General features: G+C 41.9%; 3 protein-coding genes across 3 annotated transcripts in view; 2 read left to right on the plus strand and 1 right to left on the minus strand.

Annotated features, from left to right (window-relative positions):
- The window catches only part of psmd13 (proteasome 26S subunit, non-ATPase 13), a 108187-nt gene that overhangs the window by 23523 nt on the left and 63375 nt on the right, over positions 1 to 21289 (minus strand). The window lies entirely within an intron of this gene.
- cdhr5a (cadherin-related family member 5a) lies at positions 1299 to 10827 on the plus strand. Its single transcript, XM_058629254.1, has 14 exons — positions 1299 to 1666; positions 1874 to 2046; positions 2860 to 2919; positions 4027 to 4116; positions 4195 to 4302; positions 4385 to 4483; positions 4564 to 4749; positions 5260 to 5350; positions 5852 to 5949; positions 6041 to 6247; positions 6981 to 7094; positions 7174 to 7240; positions 7412 to 7572; positions 8838 to 10827. The coding sequence occupies exons 1-14, from the start codon at positions 1570 to 1572 to the stop codon at positions 9420 to 9422; spliced, it is 2136 nt and encodes a 711-aa protein (XP_058485237.1). The 5' UTR covers positions 1299 to 1569; the 3' UTR covers positions 9423 to 10827.
- Positions 13573 to 15861, plus strand: LOC131459420 (beta-1,3-galactosyltransferase 1-like). The gene is made up of 3 exons (XM_058629247.1): positions 13573 to 13925; positions 14042 to 14121; positions 14208 to 15861. The coding sequence occupies exons 2-3, from the start codon at positions 14042 to 14044 to the stop codon at positions 15457 to 15459; spliced, it is 1332 nt and encodes a 443-aa protein (XP_058485230.1). The 5' UTR covers positions 13573 to 13925; the 3' UTR covers positions 15460 to 15861.

Genomic DNA, 21289 nt, shown 5'->3' on the forward strand with positions numbered 1-21289 from the left:
GATGTGGCTCTGTTTGTGTCCATCGTCACCACTCAATGAATCTTTCCGACTGGACTGAGACCAGTGGTCATCGACATTTACAATCAGAGGAGCCATTTTGTTTCATCTCTTACTGAATAGAATTTGTCTAGTGCCACAAATATATATTTAACCTTTGTTTTGTTTTAAAAATGGATGGATATTTAGAGAAGCAACAGCTATCTATCTATCGGTCTGTCTGTCTATCTATCTATCTATCTATCTATCTATCTATCTATCTATCTATCTATCTATCTATCTATCTATCTATCTATCTGTTAGCTTAAAGCTATCTATCTATCTATCTATTAGCTTAAAGCTATCTATCTATCTATTAGCGTAAAGCTATCTATCTATCTATCTATCTATCTATTAGCTTAAAGCTATCTATCTATTTATCTATCTATTAGCTTAAAGCTATCTATCTATCTATCTATCTATTAGCTTAAAGCTATCTATCTATTAGCTTAAAGCTATCTATCTATCTATCTATCTATCTATCTATCTATCTATCTATCTATCTATCTATCTATCTATCCATTAGCTTAAAGCTATCTATCTATCTATCTATCTATCTATCTATCTATCTATCTATCTATTAGCTTAAAGCTATCTATCTATCTATCTATCTATCTATCTATCTATTAGCTTAAAGCTATCTATCTATCTATCTATCTATCTATCTATCTATCTATCTATCTATTAGCTTAAAGCTATCTATCTATCTATCTATCTATCTATCTATCTATCTATCTATCTATTAGCTTAAAGCTATCTATCTATCTATTAGCTTAAAGCTATCTATCTATCTATCTATCTATCTATCTATCTATCTATCTATCTATCTATTAGCTTAAAGCTATCTATCTATTAGCTTAAAGCTATCTATCTATCTATCTATCTATCTATCTATCTATCTATCTATCTATCTATCTATCTATCTATCTATCCATTAGCTTAAAGCTATCTATCTATCTATCTATCTATCTATCTATCTATTAGCTTAAAGCTATCTATCTATCTATCTATTAGCTTAAAGCTATCTATCTATCTATCTATCTATCTATCTATCTATCTATCTATCTATCTATCTATCTATTAGCTTAAAGCTATCTATCTATCTATCTATCTATCTATCTATCTATCTATCTATCTATCTATCTATTAGCTTAAAGCTATCTATCTATCTATCTATCTATCTATCTATCTATCTATCTATTAGCTTAAAGCTATCTATCTATCTATCTATCTATCTTCAGATGCAGTATGTGAGAAATGATTTCTCCCAGAATGCATCAGGGCCACCAATACAGAATGACCCATCCTGCTCAAACAGATGCAAGTATTTTCCGTGGGCGTCTGCGAGTCCTCTGCTGCCCGGCGCTTCATGCAATATGTGACTGTGAGATGAAATCACAAACATTGCAACTGTAGTCGACTCCCACTGCCCGGGCAGCACAGACGGGGCATTATGTGGTGGAGTACCAGCTGGTACCAGGGGCTCCTCATCCTCCGCGGGACTTCATGTGTTGGTGCCTCTGAGATTAGGACATGGAACTGATGCTGAGGAGCAAACCTGTGAGCGGTTTCTTTGGATGCGTCGTCGTCATCATCGGTTACTTTTTTGCAATTAGTGCGGCTCAAAGACGTGAGTAGAGCTCTGACATCTGTGTGACGGTGAGGGGGCCTGATGTGTTCTAGATGTACCGTGGCCCCCCCTCAACCTTTTCACCTCATGGCCTCTTCAACTGAGGTTCTATCTAACATTCACAATTTCACAGGCGAGATATGAGACGTGTGATGTCATGTTGTCCATGATCGGTGTGATTGATCGGCCGTCTCTCGTCTGTCTCAGTTTGCTCGGTGCCTCCTGGTCCAGTGACGGTTTCTGAAAACAGCACAGCCGACGTGCAGCTGGTGCAGATCAACTCTGGCAGTGATGTGACGCTCAAAGTCACGGTGAACCCTGAGGGTCTGTTCTACCTGAGAGGAAACCTCCTGATGGCGAAGAAGGGACTCGATTATGAGGTGAGTTACATTTATCAGACGTGACACAAAGACTCTTCACTTTAACCAGTAAACTACAAGATGGATGGATAAGTAGGTTGGTTGGTGGATGGATATGTTGGATTATGGGTTGGTTGTTTGGTTGGTACGTAGGTTAGTAGATAGGTAAGTTGGTTAGTCGGTAGGGTGGCAGGTAGGTAAGTTTTCAGTACTTTTCTCAATGAAATAAAATCATGGATGGTAATAAACATCCTTAGTCTTAATGAGAAGAAGACTGAGTCCTTTGAACAACCTAGGGCCCCTTGAGCCATACCTTTGGTCTAGATTAGTGCAATGCAGTAATTAACTGCCTCCAGCTCTTTTATTAGCCTTTAAATGGCTTCATAATCTTGCCCCTCCCTGATTTGTATTGTGGTCCACCCTGTGGTTTACAAATGTGCTTTATAAGTAAAATTGGATTGGATTGGAAATACAAAATATACAGAAAAATAAAAACGTAGTTTCATAATTGGATTGTGGAAACTTGATTGCCCTCCGAGGATTAACATATCCTTCATGTATATTTTCATAATTAGATTAACAATTCATTGTCAAGTCAATCCCAACAACTGGGGATGGCTCAGTACTCAGTACTTTGGCCCAATAGCAGTGTTGGTACTAGAGTTATTTTAGTTCAGCTACAACTGTAAGAAGAAGAACTTTGAGATTTCAAGGACTTTTTGGTGAAATGTGTGAAACAGTGTGATATACAGAAGTGTCATTATATGCAGAAGGGTGTTTATCAGACAGCATTTACCTGCTGACGTCGCTGACTCGCTCCTCTTTGATTTGTAGTCGTTGCCCAGTGCAGCTCTGGTGGTGTGGGTGCAATGCAGCAGAACTGGTTCCAGATCTGTGAGTAGATTATGTCACATGTTTTCTTCTGTACTTTACCTTGGTATTTATATTTCGCAACTTTTACTTTCACTCCACTGCATTTCTTCGAGCTATCTTTGTTACCCGTTACTACCAAATAAAATCGGAAGAATATTATGGTCTGTATTTACGATTCTGTTTCTAGTCTTGATGAGCTGCTTTATGCTACAGTTTTGCCATTCACACATTTTTCACATCCATTCACAACGCTGCAACATGGGGTCAAGTGGCTTTGCTCGAGGACACGTAAAGACTAGCAGAGGCAGGAATTGAACCCACACCCTTCCAGTTGAATGACAACTCGCCCTACAACTGAGCCACCATGGCTCAATCCTTACAGATACATTTTGAATACTTCTAAGTACATTTTATATCAGAAACTTACTTTTGATACTTGCGTACAGTAAATGTAATTTCTTGAGACTTTTACTGAAGTAATATTATATAAAAAGAGACTTTAACTTCTACCAAAGTCATTTTCTGATAAGAAAGTATCCCTTTAAGGTACTTTATACAAGACTGGAAACACAACGGTGGTGAAAGAGCCTCAGTAATTCAAGACATTTCCCCAAAGTACATATACAAGTCTTATTCTTAAGCTACACTTATACTTGTGAGAATTGTAATAAATAAACCCGACAAAATGTTCCACACTTGACCTTTAATTCCTGATGAAGACAGATCCATAACTGATACTGTTCACAGATCAGGAAGTACCATGCATAGTAACTACTGCCTTTGTCCCAATAAGCACAAGCAGGCAATTGATTTATTGACTGAAATGAGTCTGCCTCCACTCCACTAGGTGGCGATACGCGCCCTTTCAGCTTGTTAATATAAGGCAGTTTCCAGTTTCACTTGTAGTTAGTTTTGAGCGTGTTCTGAGTATTTCTTCCATCTGGTAACTTAAAAAGTTCACCATGTTTTTGTGCCTGTCTTCTTCTACTTCTTCTTCTTCTTCTTCTTCTTCTTCTTGCTGCTGACTCCATGCTTGCCATTTCAGTCAAACTAACCAGTTTCCATGTATTTTAAAAGTCTAGGTTTAGTTAGTGTTAGTTAGTAATGACACGTAAACCTCTTCCTCAGGTGAACGAGTCTGTTGAAGTCCTGGTTGAAAATGTGAACGACAACCCTCCAAACTTCGCACAAAACCACTACGTGCTGGAGGTGAACGAGGTGAGCGCTCCGTTTGTCTTTGTCGACGCACTCTTCTGTTGTCGGACACGGATCCTGACTGAGGTTTTTCTCCCGCAGCTCACGGCGATCAACACCAGCGTCGGGCTGATCGAAGCGACAGACGTGGACTCAGCGCCTCTGTTCTATCGTTTAGAGTCGGCGACGGTAAGAACATGTGATGATGCAGTGACTCGACTCAGTGTTTACGATCAACAAAATATGCTTAAAATAATATTTTTCTCCCTGTTTCCTGTCGATTCAGGATAAGTTTTTCCGTCTGGAGAACATCAACATGCCAAAGATCCTTGTAAAGAGCCTCCTGGACTACGACGTCGTACAAAAGATCTCGCTGGTTTTACACGTGCAGGTACGACGGCGATGAAACAACTGAACATCCAGACGGGCTCTGCGCCACTTTGACCTTACACCTGTCACATGTGCTTCCAGGACACGTTCAACGGCTCGGCCTCCAACGAGCCGTTCTTCACGTCGGTGGCCACCATCACGGTCAACGTGAAGGACGTCGATAACCGGCCGCCGTGGTTTCAGCCGTGTCTGAGGACAAATTTAGGAATCGCCAAACTGTGTGTGAGCAGCGGCTACAGAGGCAAGGTCAACCTGACGGAGAAAGAGGTGAGAGACGACACTATTTATATATATATCTAAAGATATTTATATCCCTTTAATATGTTAAGCTCATAAAATATTCCCCTTCTTAAGTCCATGATATCTTAAGACTGTGTTTGTGACTTTGTTTGATCATCAGACAGCCCTTTGTGAAGTTTTGTAAACAGCTCATTCTCCCGCACCAAAGCCCACTGAGAAAATCCTTGATTTTAGTTCACAGGGTTAAAGTAAATCGCTTTTTCAAACACAAAAGTCACAAAATAAAACATTTAAACTTACTGATGGAGGCGTAAATGGATCAACATCCATAAAATCGCTGATTTTGTTTATAGAGTTTGTTTCAGGGACACACACTCCAGCATGGCTTCTATAGAGTGAGCCTAAAGTGGCTAAAATCTGTTTTGTATGTGTCCTAAATGACAATGACATTCCGCATTAACATGAATTTCTCAGAAGATAACGTCTGTGGGGTTTTTGTTAGGAATGACATGTGTGATGATTTTAAAATCTTCACAGGAAGGACCATTAGTGCTGGAGCCCGGGCCGGTGTTCGCTAAGGACGGAGACAAGAACAGGAGTGAGCAGATCAGCTACAGAATACTGCGAGGTTGGACCTGGAACACACCTTTTACTTTACTGTGCAGCACATTCACTTCAGACTCCAGGTGTAGCAGCAGCAGCAGCAGCAGCAACATCAGCAGCAGCAGCAGCAGCATCAGTCGTCAAAGCAGTTGCAACATTCTCAGAGGAAAAAAAAGAGTTAATCTGTCTAAAAACAAGTGGACATATTTTTAAAATGTGTAAGAGTGTGTTTATTGAGGCTAAAACCTGTGTACCTACGCACATCCAGTGCTAAGTATAAAGTAAGTATTAAAAAAACCTGAATTATCACTTTAACATTCCATGCACATTATAATTACTGTTGTATGTAACTATATTAGAATTGATTGCAGGGTTGCTGTTTTGATTTATGGCTTAGCGTTTAGAATCAGTAAACCTTCCAAAATCGAATACATACTTTTAACTCTGTATTTAGTCTTTTATGCTTGTTTTTGCATGTGTTTCTGCATGTGCTTATATATCAGTGTCAATTATTCTGAGTCTTCAGGAAACGAAGGAAACATTTTCCACATTGATGAAGAAACAGGAAACATCACCATGGCAAAAGCTGCTGATATTATCGGCCCGATAACGCTCACCGTTCTGGTAAAAGACATTTTTATTCTGATGCCAAGTGGAAGTCCAGCCTGACACACTGTGTGTGTGAGGACTCACACGTCTTTCCATCTATCATCAGGCATCTCAGGTGACCAACAGGGACCAGTTTGCAGTGACTCAGGTGACCATTGAGGTGATGAAGAGGAGCAGGAATCCTCCACGGTTTGAGAAGGAGCGATACGAAGGGTTCATCTACAGCAACTCCGTCCCTGAAAGCATGATCCTCCGAGACCGGAGCACAAACCGGCCCTTCAGGGTGCGAGCGCGGGACGAGGACTTTGCTAGTGTGAGTTTCCCACGTGTGGACGTGTTATTTCTGCAAAGACATTTTTAGCAGAACTTTGGTGAATTCAATGTCCTTTTTTTCATTATTTTGAGCTAAATGCTTACATCTGCGGTGTTTCCATCACAGCCCGTTGAAAGAGGAGCCTTTTGTCTGTACTTTGCGTTCATTTCCCTGTGTCAGCTGAGATTGGCACAGCAACCTCTCTGCGACCCTCATGTGGAGGAGAATAAAGTGGTACAAAAAAGTGGTATAAGACAGATGGATGGATATCGGAAAGCAGAGAAATAGAGCCTTGCGCCCATATACTTGTCATTACGGTAGCTCCCCACGTTTGTGTGACCGTAATTCCTAAACAGCTAAATAAATAACTGCCAGATATGGAAAGTGAAAGTTACTTTGGAAAAAAGGGGGGCAGAAAAACTGCCTCATTGAAAGTGTGTTTGACAATTCCACAGCCATGAAATCAAAAATAAATCCAGGAGGGTTAAAGGCTGCTATTTTTTATTTGATGCATTGGGCGCTGCCCTCTAGAGGGCGTAAACGTCCATACCGACGCAAAAGACGAATGGCGGTATGTACAGTAGGCACAAAGATAAGGTTTGAGACGGATACAAAATGGAGTATAAATGGGCCTTTTTAATGCTAATACTGTATCAACAGCAAATGGCGCTCTTTGTTTACGTCCTTAAATCGTACTTTTTTGACATTTTTTGGCTTATCGTTTGTGTGTCAGGGTGTGAACCCAGATGTGAAGTACGAGGTCCAGTACAGCAGCTACGTCAACGTGACCTCGGACGGTTTCATGGTCCTGAAGAGAGTTGTGAAGACGGAGTCCTTCGCGCTGCAGGTGCACGACCGCTCCGCTCACTGTTACCAATGCTTCCGCTTCCTGTTTGTGACGTGGTGAAACTGTTTCCTGTCTGCAGCTCCGGGCGGTGGACTCAACGACGGGGGAGTTTGGCACAGCAGCCGTCTCTGTCCAGGTCATACCGGGTAAGACGCTTCAGACAGTCTTGGGTGACTCAAAAATAAAAAAATGATTGAGGATGTTGTGTGGCTATGATAACGACAACAAAACCTGTTAGACAAACAGTTCTTTGTGCTTTAAACAAAAGAAACAGGACTGGGCCTTAATCTGTGCTCACTGTTGTGTCTTCTTTGCAGCCATGGCCATTCCGTCTCCCTCCAACATCGGCTACCGTCCAGGAGACATGGCTCTCCTGGGTCTGGTCATGGCGGCTCTGCTCGTGCTCTGCCTCATTGTGATCGGCTTTTTGATTTCCCGCTTGTGGAAGGGAAACGGCAGCATGGACAAACTGTGTGGGGTCAGTGGTTCTCCTTGTTTTTCCTGTCGCACATTTTCACTTAAAACACAAAACAAAAACAGATTAAGACTGTGTACAACACTGATGATGTGTTTTAGTCCAGAAAGTGACGAGAACATGGTCGTGTATCCCACTGGTTTGTACATAAATTACTTATTACTTTTTCCTTGAAAGTTTGTGAATTACATTTTTTTCCAAGGCCCTTCAAAGTTTTTGAAAATGGCCTTAAATAGACCTGGGTCATTGAAAGTGCTTGAATTTTGTGTTGATATTTAGGTAAATGTCTCCCTCGTTAGTTACGACGCCACCTACTGTTTCACGCCCTACATTGCTCGATGTACATAGACTAAGCCTACACAGAACAAACCACGTGACGTTCGTTTCACTTATTACATATTTATTTGTGTCGTAATTTAAACATGAAATAAACCAACCACCATAATAGAAACGTTTTATATCTGCCGACATACAAATAGATAAATTATTAAAACAATTAAAATAAACTTAAACATTGGGTATAGATGACAATTGGTGGCTTAAATAATTTAAACATTTCCCCTGGGGGATTAATAAATAGTCCTATATAATAGTGGTGATTTTTATTTTATTCCAGTGGGATTATCGTCATTTTTCTTGTACTTTTTGGTAACTTTACTTTGTTGCTACATTATTTTGTTATGTTGGCATCAAAAGATATAAATAATTTAAACATTAAGAGCTATAAGCAGTGTGATGTGAGTTTACACATTCATAGTGTTGTGAAATCAATGAACGCATAATAATCGTGATAATCGTAACGTCTGTAGTGACGTGACATCCCTGCTGTCCACCGTCTCTCGCCGCCGTTGACGTGAGATTTCATGCAGAACAATGAGCGAGTAAAGTTAAAGCAAGAGAGAGAAAATGACGTGATGCTTGGGAAATGAAAATTACAAAGATACAAAGAGGGCTGAGGAGCAGGTGTGAACACAGGTGAGCTGAGTGAGGTGGGCGTGGCTGTGGTTAACAGTAACTTTGACACACAGTGCAAATATGTACACAGTGCCGCGGCTCTGTGACACACCTTAAGTGTGTCTCCGGTAAAACCTTTGGCATTTTAGAAATAGTTGGCACGTCAAACAACATACCAGATAAATTCTGTATGAACTAAAGGGCAAGGCAATTTAATGTGGTGTTCAGAAATGTTGGAAATTAGAATTCCAACATTACATTAATGTTACATTAATCCAGTGTTAACAATGAGGGGCCCCCTCTTCTGCCTCCAGTGCCTGGGCCCCTGTCTGAAGTTGGACCGGCCCCGGACCGGGCACAGGGACTCGCTGCAGTACACCAACAACGGCTTCCAGAACGAGGGCGACCAAAGCCGTGTGGGCGTCAGGCGCTGGAACAACCCTCTCCCAAGGCGGAGCACTTTCCCCCAGCCACGGGGCCGGGTCATCCCCCTGGAGAGGCGGAGCCACCACTGCTCCTCCTGTGGCGTCTACACCAACCACGTCCCCAAGGGGAGCCCCTCAACGAGGAGGGCCTGGAGGGACAGAGGAGACGGGGACGAGTACGGCACAAGGTCCATCCTGACCAGGCAGAGGAGAAAGGAGGGCCAGAAGACAGTGTGGTTCAAAGAGAGCGAGGACTCCTCAGACATCGAGGTGGAGATAATCCCGGACACTGTAGGCCAGGTGTTGGAGGAGACAGAGGAGGAGCTGGAGGGGGAGGCGGAGATGGAGGGGGTTGTCAGAGACCCGGCTGCCCCGCTGAGAGAGGAGGAGGTCCAGAACGCCGAGCCCAGTGAGGAGGAGGAGGACTGTGGAAGAACAAGCTCAGATAAGGAGAAGGAGAAGCAGGAGGGCTGACCACAAGGGTCAGAGTTCGAACTCAAGTCAGAACGCTGTTTGTTTTGTTGTCACAGTCCAGGACGACACTTAGAGCCTCGTTTCCACCAAGCGGTACAGTGCAGTTCAGCTCGTGGCGGTAAACCCTGATCTGCAGACTGTGTTTGTCTGACGGGCCATAAGTGTAGCGTGAGCCGCGCCAATCAATTCCACGCCACGCCGTAAAAAAGAACCACAATGAACGACCGTGGCTGTTTTATCGCAAGAAGACAAGCTCTGTTTGAGAGGCTGGACAGAAAAACACAAAACATTTTTATTCCCAGACTTCAGTCATGACTTTCAGTTGACCAATCAGCACACTGCAGTGGTTTTTGCTCCACCCACCCTGTAGGAACTGGGACTGATTACGAGCCAGTGGACCTCTGGGCACAGACAGGAAAATTCATTGTTTTTTGTTTTTTTTTCAAATGAATGCAACGCGCTTCAGTACAAAATCACCATAGAAACACTTGAAAATCTTGAGCAAAGAAGATGGAAGATGTTATAGCTGCAAAAGTGACCGACTCCATATTAAAGTCCTGTATTTAAATACATCATTACGTCCAAATACTTTTTGTCCATATAGTGTATATCACGTAGCATAACAGCTGAAATATTGGGATGAATAACATAGTAGTGAAGATATTGGGATTGTAGCGCAGAGGCTTGGGCTTCAGGGCCCCCCTGAGCCCTTGGGCCCCTGGGCCCGTTCTTGTGTAGGAACCGGACCAATGTGCTCGTACGCCAACAGATTTGGCAGAAACTGGGACGGAACAAAACAAAAAAAACAAATAGTTGCGTGACTTACCACACTGGACGGACTTGTACTGCTTGGTGGAAACAGGGCTAAAGAGCGTGGTCAAGAATCCTAACGACGTTCTGCTTTGCTATTGCGAGTGTCGCGGATTCTGAGGCGGCGACACAACTGAACTTGGGTTTGAACAAGGACCGTAAATAAGAATTGAACGTCGCCTTCTGGTTTGAAAGGTGACGCCTATAAGATGTACGGGGCACAAGTCTCCACGCGACTCTGTGGGAAAATTAGCTTCTCACTTGGTTTATTATGTTACGTCAATATTTTTAATCACTACTTTCAGCTCAGAACATGTTATTTTTTGTAAATGACGTTTCCATCTCGAGGAAAACAATAAGTCTCAGCACATGTGAGTGGATGCCAGTGTGATTGACAGCTGGTGTCTTCCATTAGTCACCTGGTTGCAGGTGACGTCTGTGAATTTGCATATTTGTGTGTCGTCGTTGCGAATCTGTCTCACCCTCAGCTTTTTACTAAACTCCACATTTCCTGAATACTAAACAGCTGACATGACTTTTTTTATTTGGACTATTTTATTCAGTGTGTGTGTGTGTGTGTGTGTGTGTGTGTGTGTGTGTGTGTGTGTGTGTGTGTGTGTGTCGTTTGTTGTTGAATTTAACAGAGACATTTTGCCACATTCAATTTCAAACTGTAAATGTGTAAATATAAATGTTTATATTTAAACATTTAGTTTTAACAGATTTTAACATTTAAATTGTAAATGTTGCTGTAAATTTATTTACTGACATTTATTTAAAGTTAAAGGCTGCTGTTAAATTCACAAGGAGCAACTTTGCAAACCAGTACATTATCAGCGAAATAACTGCTTTTACGGTTAAATCTGTGGTTATTGTAATGTATAGATATGTTGTTGTTGTTTTTTTGTACATTGAAGTGACTGATGTGCTTAGGGGAAGAATTTGAAAAATAAAAATAAAAAGTTTGGGGCACACTTTTTCAACCTACGTTTTATTTTATTCAGGCTAGCTCCTGTTTGCGTCGTCACAGCCCCCACTAATGCCAGACCCGCCCATGTGGCCGGGTCTGACTTCCACACACACACCTACTAAGTCCACAGTGATTTTAGCTCACAGAACCAAAGCACTGCTGCACTGCTGCGGCACTGTTAGCCAAGTTTAGGCTATTTGGTTATGTACAGAGCAACTCTGGTGACCTTTAATTAAAAACACCAAACTGTGCTTAGTTCTTGCTCTACTCGTCTCTACTCGGTTTGGTATCAGACACGTCGTCTTCCATGACTTCATAGTACCTCCTCACGTGGGCGGGGTCGCCATAGCGTGGCTGCCGTGACGTCGTTTATACGCGACACAAACTTGTGAAACAGTTGTTTTTCGGTGTAACAGAATCATTAGAATCAGTTCATTACAAAGATTTGTTCACAGAATCGTTCAGTACTTCCTGCGATGAACTGAAATACCACTGAACGTGGTCGTGATTCGGGCTCACGGTTGCCAGCTTTCAGCAGGGCTGTCGCTAAATACAACAGACTCCTCTGTTAAATATTGACATTTTAGACATTTCCTGCTAAATGTTGGAGATTTCTCCAACATTTTTAAGTCTTTTTAACTGATCTACAGTTCGTCATGAACACGCTTTGATTCTTGTGTCAGACGTCGCGCTCATGACTCTTCCAGTGATAACACTCTCTGACCGGCAGTCTGTCGACGTCACGTTTCAGTAACGGCTCAGCTCGTGTAGAACGTCATTTCCAACTTTCTTTTCTCTCCCTCCCCTAGTTTGTGCTCTTCCTCTCTCCCTCTCTTTGTGCTTATTTCACAGGTATCCCTGATTCCAGAGCTTCAGCACCACAGCCCATCATACAGCTACTCATCACTGCTAACGTTAATATTATCCTCATCCATCCTTCATCTGTGGCTTGTCCTTTTCCGAGGGTCACAGGACGAGCTGGAACTAATCCCAGAGGCATCGTGTCACGCCCTGGACGAGATGATGATGAGGATGAAAAGTTTGAGTTTCTTTGGCGGTATCTCAGCATATTTATAATAAAAAACATAGAGCTCCCATTTCCTGGTTTAGAAACTATAGAAAACTGACAGAAATAATAGAAAGGGCTTCAGAGCGAAGAAGAAGCAATAAGGGCGAGTACACAGAGACGCCGTGCTGAGGTCCAAGTAGTGATCCCAACAGAAACACCACACATCTCTCAGTCGTCACTATCAGGAGAGCGGTGATCGACATATAGATCTCAGATTACGTGTTTGGAAACATGCTCGCATGCTCTTCTTCACTGTGTCCTGCACACAGTCACACACAGATCACAATCTAATCTAATCTGTTTTTGTACACAAAAAAAACATCCTTGTTGGCTGTGTCATCCTCAGCACTTCCTGCTTTACAAGTATTTTTTGGCAGACGACAGATTACAGGATCATCTGCCACTCCCAGCTCGCCTCGGCACATCACGCGACACGAAAGGGCGACTGGTGACTCGTAAAGCACTTACTTCAGTGTAACTGAATCACTAGAATCAGTTCATTAAAACTGTTGGTTCAGCACTTCCTCCATGACCCGATGATCCTCTTTCTCACAGGACGTCACCTTTCGTACCCACTCACCCGCGGCCGGCACAGCCAGGAGGAGCAAACGCGGGGTTAAGTGTCTCGGCCAAGGTCACCTCGGCACGTAGACTAGTGGAGCCGGGAATCGGACCCACAACAGTCAGTTGAATTTTAGTTTTCATTCACGTCGTCGCTACTGCTTTCTCTGAGCACAACAGCGCCCCCCACAGGCCCGGAGCACTTCCGCTATTGAACATGCAGGTGTTTTCTCTTGGCTCTTTCTTGTTTCTGCAGCAGGTCTCTGTCGCCGTGTGTGTTGTGGCTTTTCTGCAGATCGCTCCACCGCTTCATGTTGCATTTGGTTTTATTTTCATTTGTGCTTTTGAATCGGCTGCTACGTGTGTTTTTAGGTCGCCGCCGTGCGTTCGGCCCCCGTCGGACCACCATACTAGTGAAACTGGAGATGAGCCGAGCTACAACTCGCTCGCCTTCTATTGCTTTATCCTCCAATTTCATCTTCATCTCTGTCTACTAATCATCGTTTTACAGGCTAACTGCTAAAACTTCATAAAGACACTCGTGTTGTTCTGGTTGCCCTTTCCAGAGAGGAGTTTGGTAAAAGTCTGGACAATGGTGAACGTGCATTTGTCAAAGCCAATTCCTCACCAAAGTCTGAACAACACGACATTATGTGTAGAACTTTCCGGCAGGCAAAACTATTACTCTATTTATTGTTTACAACGTAACAGTGTATGTGTCTTCATAAAGACACTCGCGTTGTCCTTTCCACAGGGCTTTATTGAGCTGGAAGGATCAGTTTAGTAAAAACTGTAAGATGTGACAGGTGTTTCTTCCCTGCAGGTACAAAAAAAGAGACCCACCCACACACACACACACACACACACACAGTTCTCGTCACACTGCTTCAGTGTCGCACTGGAACATGTCACAGGGACGTCGAGGACATTTGGACACAAACATGTTCATGCCTCGCGCTGCTTTTTTGACACCTGAGAGAAACTGAACCCTAACATAAATTTTTCAGAGGAGTAACGTCTGCTCTTCTTCTTCTTCTTCTTCTGCAGCACACCTGTCTGGAAGAACACACACACACACACACCCTGGGATAAGGTACGTGGCAGACTTTGACTCTGTGATAAATGATTGTGCGACGTCTGTTGCTTGTTGTCATGTGACTTGTGTTTCCTCTTATTCAAATGACACTTAAGGCTGTTTTCTCACTACAGATGAAAAGCATCAAACCTCCATTTGACAGACAGGGAAGTTCCAACATGCTGGAGAGTGTGAGGACGACGGGGGGACAAAGGTGTGTGTGTGTGTGTGTGTAATTCTTTCCATTTCCTTTAATGATAAGGACGAAAATAAACCAAAACCTTTGACATCTGATTTCAGCCAAAGACTGACGGACACAGTGAAGCCAGTGGACGACAGCAGCAGCAGCAGGAGCAGCAGGAGGTGGTGCTGCTGCAGATCCCGACGTTGCATTTTTTTATTTGTTCTGTTTTCGGGCGTTTTTGTCATCATTTGCTACACCAACATCATGGGAATGGCGATGGACTGGAACCCTGATTGGTGGCTGCAACATCCGGCAAACTCCACGACTCACAGGTGGTTGGTTCCTTCAGAGACACTGAACATGGACAAGGCTTTAGCCGAAATACTAAATTCCAGCATCAGAACCACCAGCAACAGCAGCAGCAACAGCAGCAGCAGCAGCAGCAGCAGCAGCAGCAGCGTCAGTGTCCCCGCTGAGACCAACCAATCCAACAATGACTCAGTGCCAACAACCCCGCCTCCCTATGTGTCTCCAGGTCCATATTTGGTGGAATATCCCTACCAGTATCACTTCATCATGAATGAGCCGCAGAAATGTGCAGAGCAGAAGCCTTTCGTGGTTCTGATGGTCCCTGTGGCGCCAAAAAACAGGGCTCATCGTGACATCATCCGTAAAACATGGGGAAGTGAAAGTGTGGTACTGGACAAAGTGGTGACGGTGATCTTCCAGCTGGGGCTGTACACTGGAGAGGGAGGCGAGCAGCTCCGAGAACAGCTGCTGCAGGAGAGCAACGAGCACCGGGACCTGATCCAGAGCGACTTCGTGGACTGCTACAAGAACCTGACCATCAAGACCATGGTGATGATGGAGTGGCTGGACGCCTACTGCTCCAACGCCTCGTACGCCATGAAGATCGATTCAGACATGTTCCTGAATGTTCCCAGACTCGTCACGATGTTGTCAAACGCTCCAAAATCAAACTACATGACGGGATATGTAGAGAGAGGAGCTATAGTTCAAAGAAGTCCAAGGTCCAAATGGTTCCTTCCCCGTGAGGTTTTCCCAAGGTCACATTACCCACGTTATGCTCTGGGTCTTGCCTACATCCTCACTTTGGACCTCCCGAAAAAGCTGCTGGAGGGAGCCAAACACGTCAAAGCGGTCTACATTGAAGACGTGTATTTGGGCTTGTGCATGGAGCACCTGGGCATCAACCCCACTGACTCCCCAGACTGGAACTATTTTCACTATGTTCCTGTGCCGTACAAGCGCTGCACTTTCTCCAAATTAATAGCAACAACGACTTTTACTCAAGCTGATCGCATGGCGATGTGGGCCGACTTTACAAAACCAGGTCCGTACTGCTGACATGTGAGAGCTGGACACACAACAGCGAAGACGTTGGCTCAAAGCCGAGTTCAACAACAGCGGTTATTTATTTAACAGTAGTACGTAACTGATAAATACAAACAAATGTCTGTTCATACAACACTGATTCAGTCTATCAGCTCCACATGACTCCCTCTGTGTTTCTCATAGCCATTTTTAGATCTTGTGTTGCTGCACACACGAAGTGAACTGTTCTCATGAAACGTACCACAAGTTAATGCTTCTTGTCTCCGCCCACCCCCGCTCTGCTGCTGTATACACACAAACGCCTCCCCTAAGGTCAGGTCTGAGAGTTTTGCTCAACAGAGCCTGTTCTCATATGAAGGACACAGCAATTATAAAGTAGCTATGTTTTCGTGTGCAAAATTTCATTTCATTTTATTTCTCTCATTGGAGATTGGATACTTTTATCCAACCTCAGGGTTTCATCATTGATGAAAGTGTTTCCTGACAGTTTAGTCTCGTCTCTGTTGCCTCCGTGTTTGTGACTCATGGTGAGGCCGCTTTTAGTTGACAGACCCTGTCTGATTAATTGTAATATTCACTTAAACAGTATAAAAAGTTGATCAATTTCACTTAGTTGCAGAACTTGAAGCAAAAGAAAATGTGCTAAGGATGTGCTAAGGAACTACTTTCATGAAATGTTACTTAAGTACAAGTTAAACTACTGGTCTAAACATTTGCTCAAGTTAAAGTAAAAAAGTAGCTTGTTTAAAATGTAAAAGTTACTTAGTTACTTTTTTTAACAAGGTTCTTTCTTGTGTCGTGCAAAAGGGACAAGGGGACAGTTGTCCCCTTGGGGAAGTGCTGATAAAACAAAATATGTGAACACAATGTATCAGTCAAAATGGGTCAAAGGTCACAAATGTTTTAACTTTCTCAGTCACTCAGGGACCTTAATTACCGTCAATTCACCTGTCCTCATCATTCATTCACCGGTCCTCATTATTCACCTGTCCTCATCATTCACCTGTCATCATACATCTGTCCTCATCGTTCACCTGTCCTCATCATTCATTCACATTCATTTGAGCCCGTTTTTTTTTTTTTTAATTATAGTAACTTGAGTAAATGTAATTCATGCTTTTCACCTCTGGGCATGAAATGAATGAGGGTAATTAAGGTCATGTTGAGGGTGTGTTGAAGAAATAAGACCCTCCTCAAAGAAGTAAGGCCCTAATGTGTGACATTCCGTGTCAGTGGGATAACATAAATGAACAAACTCAACAATCCAATCCAATCCAATCCACTTTATTTATATAGCACAAGTTTAAACAAACACAAGGTTTCCAAAGTGCTGTACAAAGAATAAAACCGGGATAAAATAAATATAAAATATGCATGTGTACACATAAAACAAATACAGTCACATAAAATCAACACTACGTGGTGTTAAAAGCCAAAGAAAAGAGGTGAGTTTTAAGAAGAGTTTTAAAATGAGCCAGAGAGGAAGCCTGTACACACAACAACAGGACAACAGGCTTGGTGGAGAAAACAGATATAATAGACAAAACTCACAATAAATTAAAGGCACAGAAGCTTAAGATCTAAAACAACTAAAATAATAAAAAAAAAAAACATGGATAAAAATGTGGATATAAACCACAATAAAAGCAGATCAATGCAGCATTAGAAAGTTTTTGGTGGCGGCCCGTCCATAGAGGGCGCTACAGCGCCGCCCCACCAGTCTCACATGAAGAAGAAATGAATCATCTAAAGTAATTTATTAAAACATTGGACATTTAGATAAATGCGCTACACGTTGGACAGTCCGTGACTACCGCGTGTGATCTGCATTCAAATGTAGTTTAAAAACGTTAACTTCTCTCTCGCCGAGCGGACTTAATGCCGGCGGCGGACATCTATGGCCGGCGGAAACGGAAATGCCTCAGCTCGCTTCTACGTAAGTTGTGCTAACTTCACCAGCGCTTAATTGCCGGTTTCATTATGGAAAAAGAAGCAGCGAACACCTTTCTCTCGCTGCAAAATAAGCCGTTTCATAGAAGACAAGCTTCGGCTTATAGAACTCTGATCCGACCAGCCGAAGAACGTCGCCATAAAGCAGTCAACGAAAGACAAGATGGAGGGAGGAACTACAGTCGTTCTTTTGCTAGGAGCTGGTATGAAGAAGGACTGGCTAACTGGTTGCTCTCAGAGACCAGTGTCATGTTTCCCTGCCTCCTGCTCCAGATGCCGGACACCGAACAACAAAGGTATTACAGACAAGAAAACACGGACAAATACTTTGTTGTGTATTTTTAATGATGGTATCAGGCATGAGAATGGTGCTTTGGCGTGTCCTAGTGGTGACCACTGGGATATATATACCACTAACATTATTATTCTTTAATGTTATGTTAACAACCACTGACGTGTAAAAGAAAGAGGAAACAAATAATAAGAATAAAACAGAATGAAACAAATGAACAGACAAACGCCTCCAAAAGATTGAAGAGGCTGCACATGAACACAAAGTGGGAAACGGTCAGAAACAAACCGCATTAAAGGAATTTAAAAAGGTTAAACAAAGTAAGAATTATTTTTAATTTTTAGATTAAAGCAAATACAGAGAAGAGAGAAAATGCAGTTCGCTTTACATAACAATGATTAAAATAAACAATTAACTTATTGTCAGTACTAATGAAAAAAAAACGAAATTCTCAGGTTAAAGTGTCAAAAATCAGCAGACTGTTCATCAAACTATGGCGGAAATAAGATTAAAAAAGAAAAAGATTCTTCAAACTTCTCACACACAGTGCAACAGTTCTTTGATTCTGCTTCTGCTCCGCTGTTGTTGTGGCTGTGGCGCCCCCTGCTGGCTGCACTAAAACACTTCACTGTGAGGGAAAATCATCCAACTTTGACACAAACTGACGAGAAAAAAGTTTCAGTAAAAATGAAACTAAAACACAGGTGAAGTGCTGAAAATCCGCATGAATGCAGATTAAAGTGTGCTGAATATTTGAGTTCAGATTACAGTTCAGTTAAAGGACCAGTGCGTGACATTTAGGAGGCATTATTATTATTATAATTTATTAATCCATAAATGACTTTCATTACTCTGGTCTGTGACAGCACTAGTTTGTGTCTAAGTTTGTGTCTAAGTTGGGTGATTTTCCCTCACAGTGAAGTGTTTTAGTGCGGCCAGCAGGGGGCGCCACAGCCACAGTAACAGTGGTGCAGAAGCAGAATCAAAGAACTGTTGCACTGTGTGTGAGAAGTTTGACACTTTAACCTGAGAATTTTATTTTATTTTTTAAATTTATAATTCACATTTTTAAGTATTCACACTAAGTTAATTGTTCATTTTAATCATTAATACGTAAAAGCTAACCATTAGCTAACCAAACTGCTGCAAAAAAAAAGGTCTGATGAACTAACCTCATCCTATATCTTCGTTTTTACTTTAAGACTTTAATCTTTCTACTTCTTTATCATCTTTTTATCTCGTTAGAATAATATCAGAGATTGTCCAATGAAAGAGAAAGAGAAAGAGAAACACCCCAGGTACCAAACATCATAAAATATAGAATAAACAAGTAAAATAAAATATAGAATAAAATAAAGTATAAGATAAAAATGAACTATGCTATCTATATATGTATACATATATAAACATATATACACATGCATATATTCACATATATATACATACATACACATACATAAGTACACACATATACATATACATGTATACACACACACCTACAGTTACCCCATATTGCCCAAGGTTTTATTGCATATATACAGTATGTATTATTTCATCTTAAATTTCTACCAAATGAAAACCGTTTCACCTCATTTTTACACACTGGACCTTTTAAAAAAACTGGTTCTGAAAGTCACACACAGACATTGCAGAGACTTTAGAGACGAGATGGAGACGAACTGAAGCGATGGCAGGAAACAAAAAACCGAGCAGGGAAAACAAATGGAGCAGAACGATGGTGACAGATGGAGAAGACAGATTTAGCATCATCATCATCGTCAGATCTCTCTGCAGGTGGTGAAGCAAAACAATTATTTGCAGGATTTATCTCCGTCTGTGTGTGTGTGTGTGTGTGTGTGTGTGTGAGTGTGTGGTCAATTATCACAGAATCTATTCTATTTTCTCTCTGCATTCATCTGAGAACGTCCAGCGTCTTCATTTCAGACATGGGCCATTGAAAGTTTGTGAATTTGAAAAAACATTTTTTTCCAGGCCCTTGAAAGTTTTTGAAAAGTGAAGTAAATAGACATGGGTCATTAAAGTTTGTGAATTTGTAACTTTATTTCAAGGTCCTTGAAAGTTTTGGAAAATTGTCCTAAATAGACATGGATCATTAAAGTTTGTGAATTTGTAACTTTATTTCAAGGTCCTTGAAAGTTTTGGAAAATTGTCTTAAATAGACATGGGTCATTAAAGTTTGTGAATTTGTAATTTTGTTTCAAGGTCCATACATTTTTTGAAAACCGCCATAAATAGACATGGACCATTTAAGTTTTTGCATTTGAAAAAAAAATCTTTCCAGGCCCTTGAAAGTTTTTGAAAGCGGCCGTAAATAAACATGAATTAAACTCGTAATACCAATGTTGGCGTTGTCAGTCCACAAGTGTCTGAGTGTTTTTGTGTGTTTGTGAGTGAGTAAGTCCCTGTGTGAGTGTGTGTGGGTCTGTGTGAGTGTGTGAGTGAGTGAGTTCTCAATCAACTGGAAGGTTGTGCATTCAATTCCTGGCTCTTCTCGTCTATATGTGTCCTTGAGCAAGACACTTGACCCCATGTTGCAGCGTGTGAATGGGAGAGAACTCTAGTGTCAAGACTAGAAAAGCTCTTTATGAATACAGACCTACTTCTACATAAGTACAGTAAACTTGGTTTAGATTTAGAAGAAAAGATAATGATTTAATTATTTAGAGAAATATTTGGCCCGAGGCCACGTTGACTTGAGAGGATCATTGTCTGCTCTCTGCTCTGAATCACTCAGCAACGTCTCGCTGCCTCAGTAGCAGCAGGAAAAATAGCTGTCGTGTTTTCTGTCTGCTGCCCTCAGGTCACAAGTACAGGAGCGTCGTTCAAATACAACCCTGAACTCTCTCTGTGATCGTGTTCCTGTCGGTGTCACTCTGCCTTATTGTTTTCTTTTCAAGTACCTGACGACTACAGTACTCAGGGTTCCCATGGGTCCTTGAATCCTTGAACGTTTGTGAATTTGAAAAAAACGAAAGACCTTAATCATGCTCGCGTGTGCGAGAACAGAAACCTGTACGACCAAGAGAGTCATTTTACAAGAAGTAATTTGACAGAAATGTTGGAGCTGATAAACAGCACCTTCACTTTCTGGAAGTTGTATTCAGGTGTCAAATAACACGAGAAGAGCTTAAGATCGTTGAAGAGCAATTAGGTCAGTGAAAGAGCTGATGCTGCCGCTCACTGAAGCCTTTGTGATCCACAAACTAAATAATGTGCTTGTTCAGCAATGAAAAGGTAGGTAGGAAGATGGATAGGTGGGACGGTAGTTGGGTACTTTTTTACACAGATAAATAGTAAAGCGCAGATAACTGAATAAATATTGAGCCAGGTCAATTTTAGACACTGAACCTTTTTTTATTTTCAGCAATGGTCTTAATATTTATTTAATTTTTACATTTTTGTCAAATATACATTCATATAGTGCAGTTTGTAACTGTATAGCAACACTGTAACCAACTTCAACGTGTTATAGAGTGGCATATTTGTTGAGTCAACAGTGTTTTTCAGTTGGAAAAACTGTGTGTGTGTGGATGATTTGTTTTGTGGGAGAGCTTTCCTTTGTGCTTTATCAAGAACACA

Source organism: Solea solea, chromosome 5 (genome assembly GCF_958295425.1).
Source record: "Solea solea chromosome 5, fSolSol10.1, whole genome shotgun sequence".
Lineage (NCBI taxonomy): Eukaryota > Metazoa > Chordata > Actinopteri > Pleuronectiformes > Soleidae > Solea > Solea solea.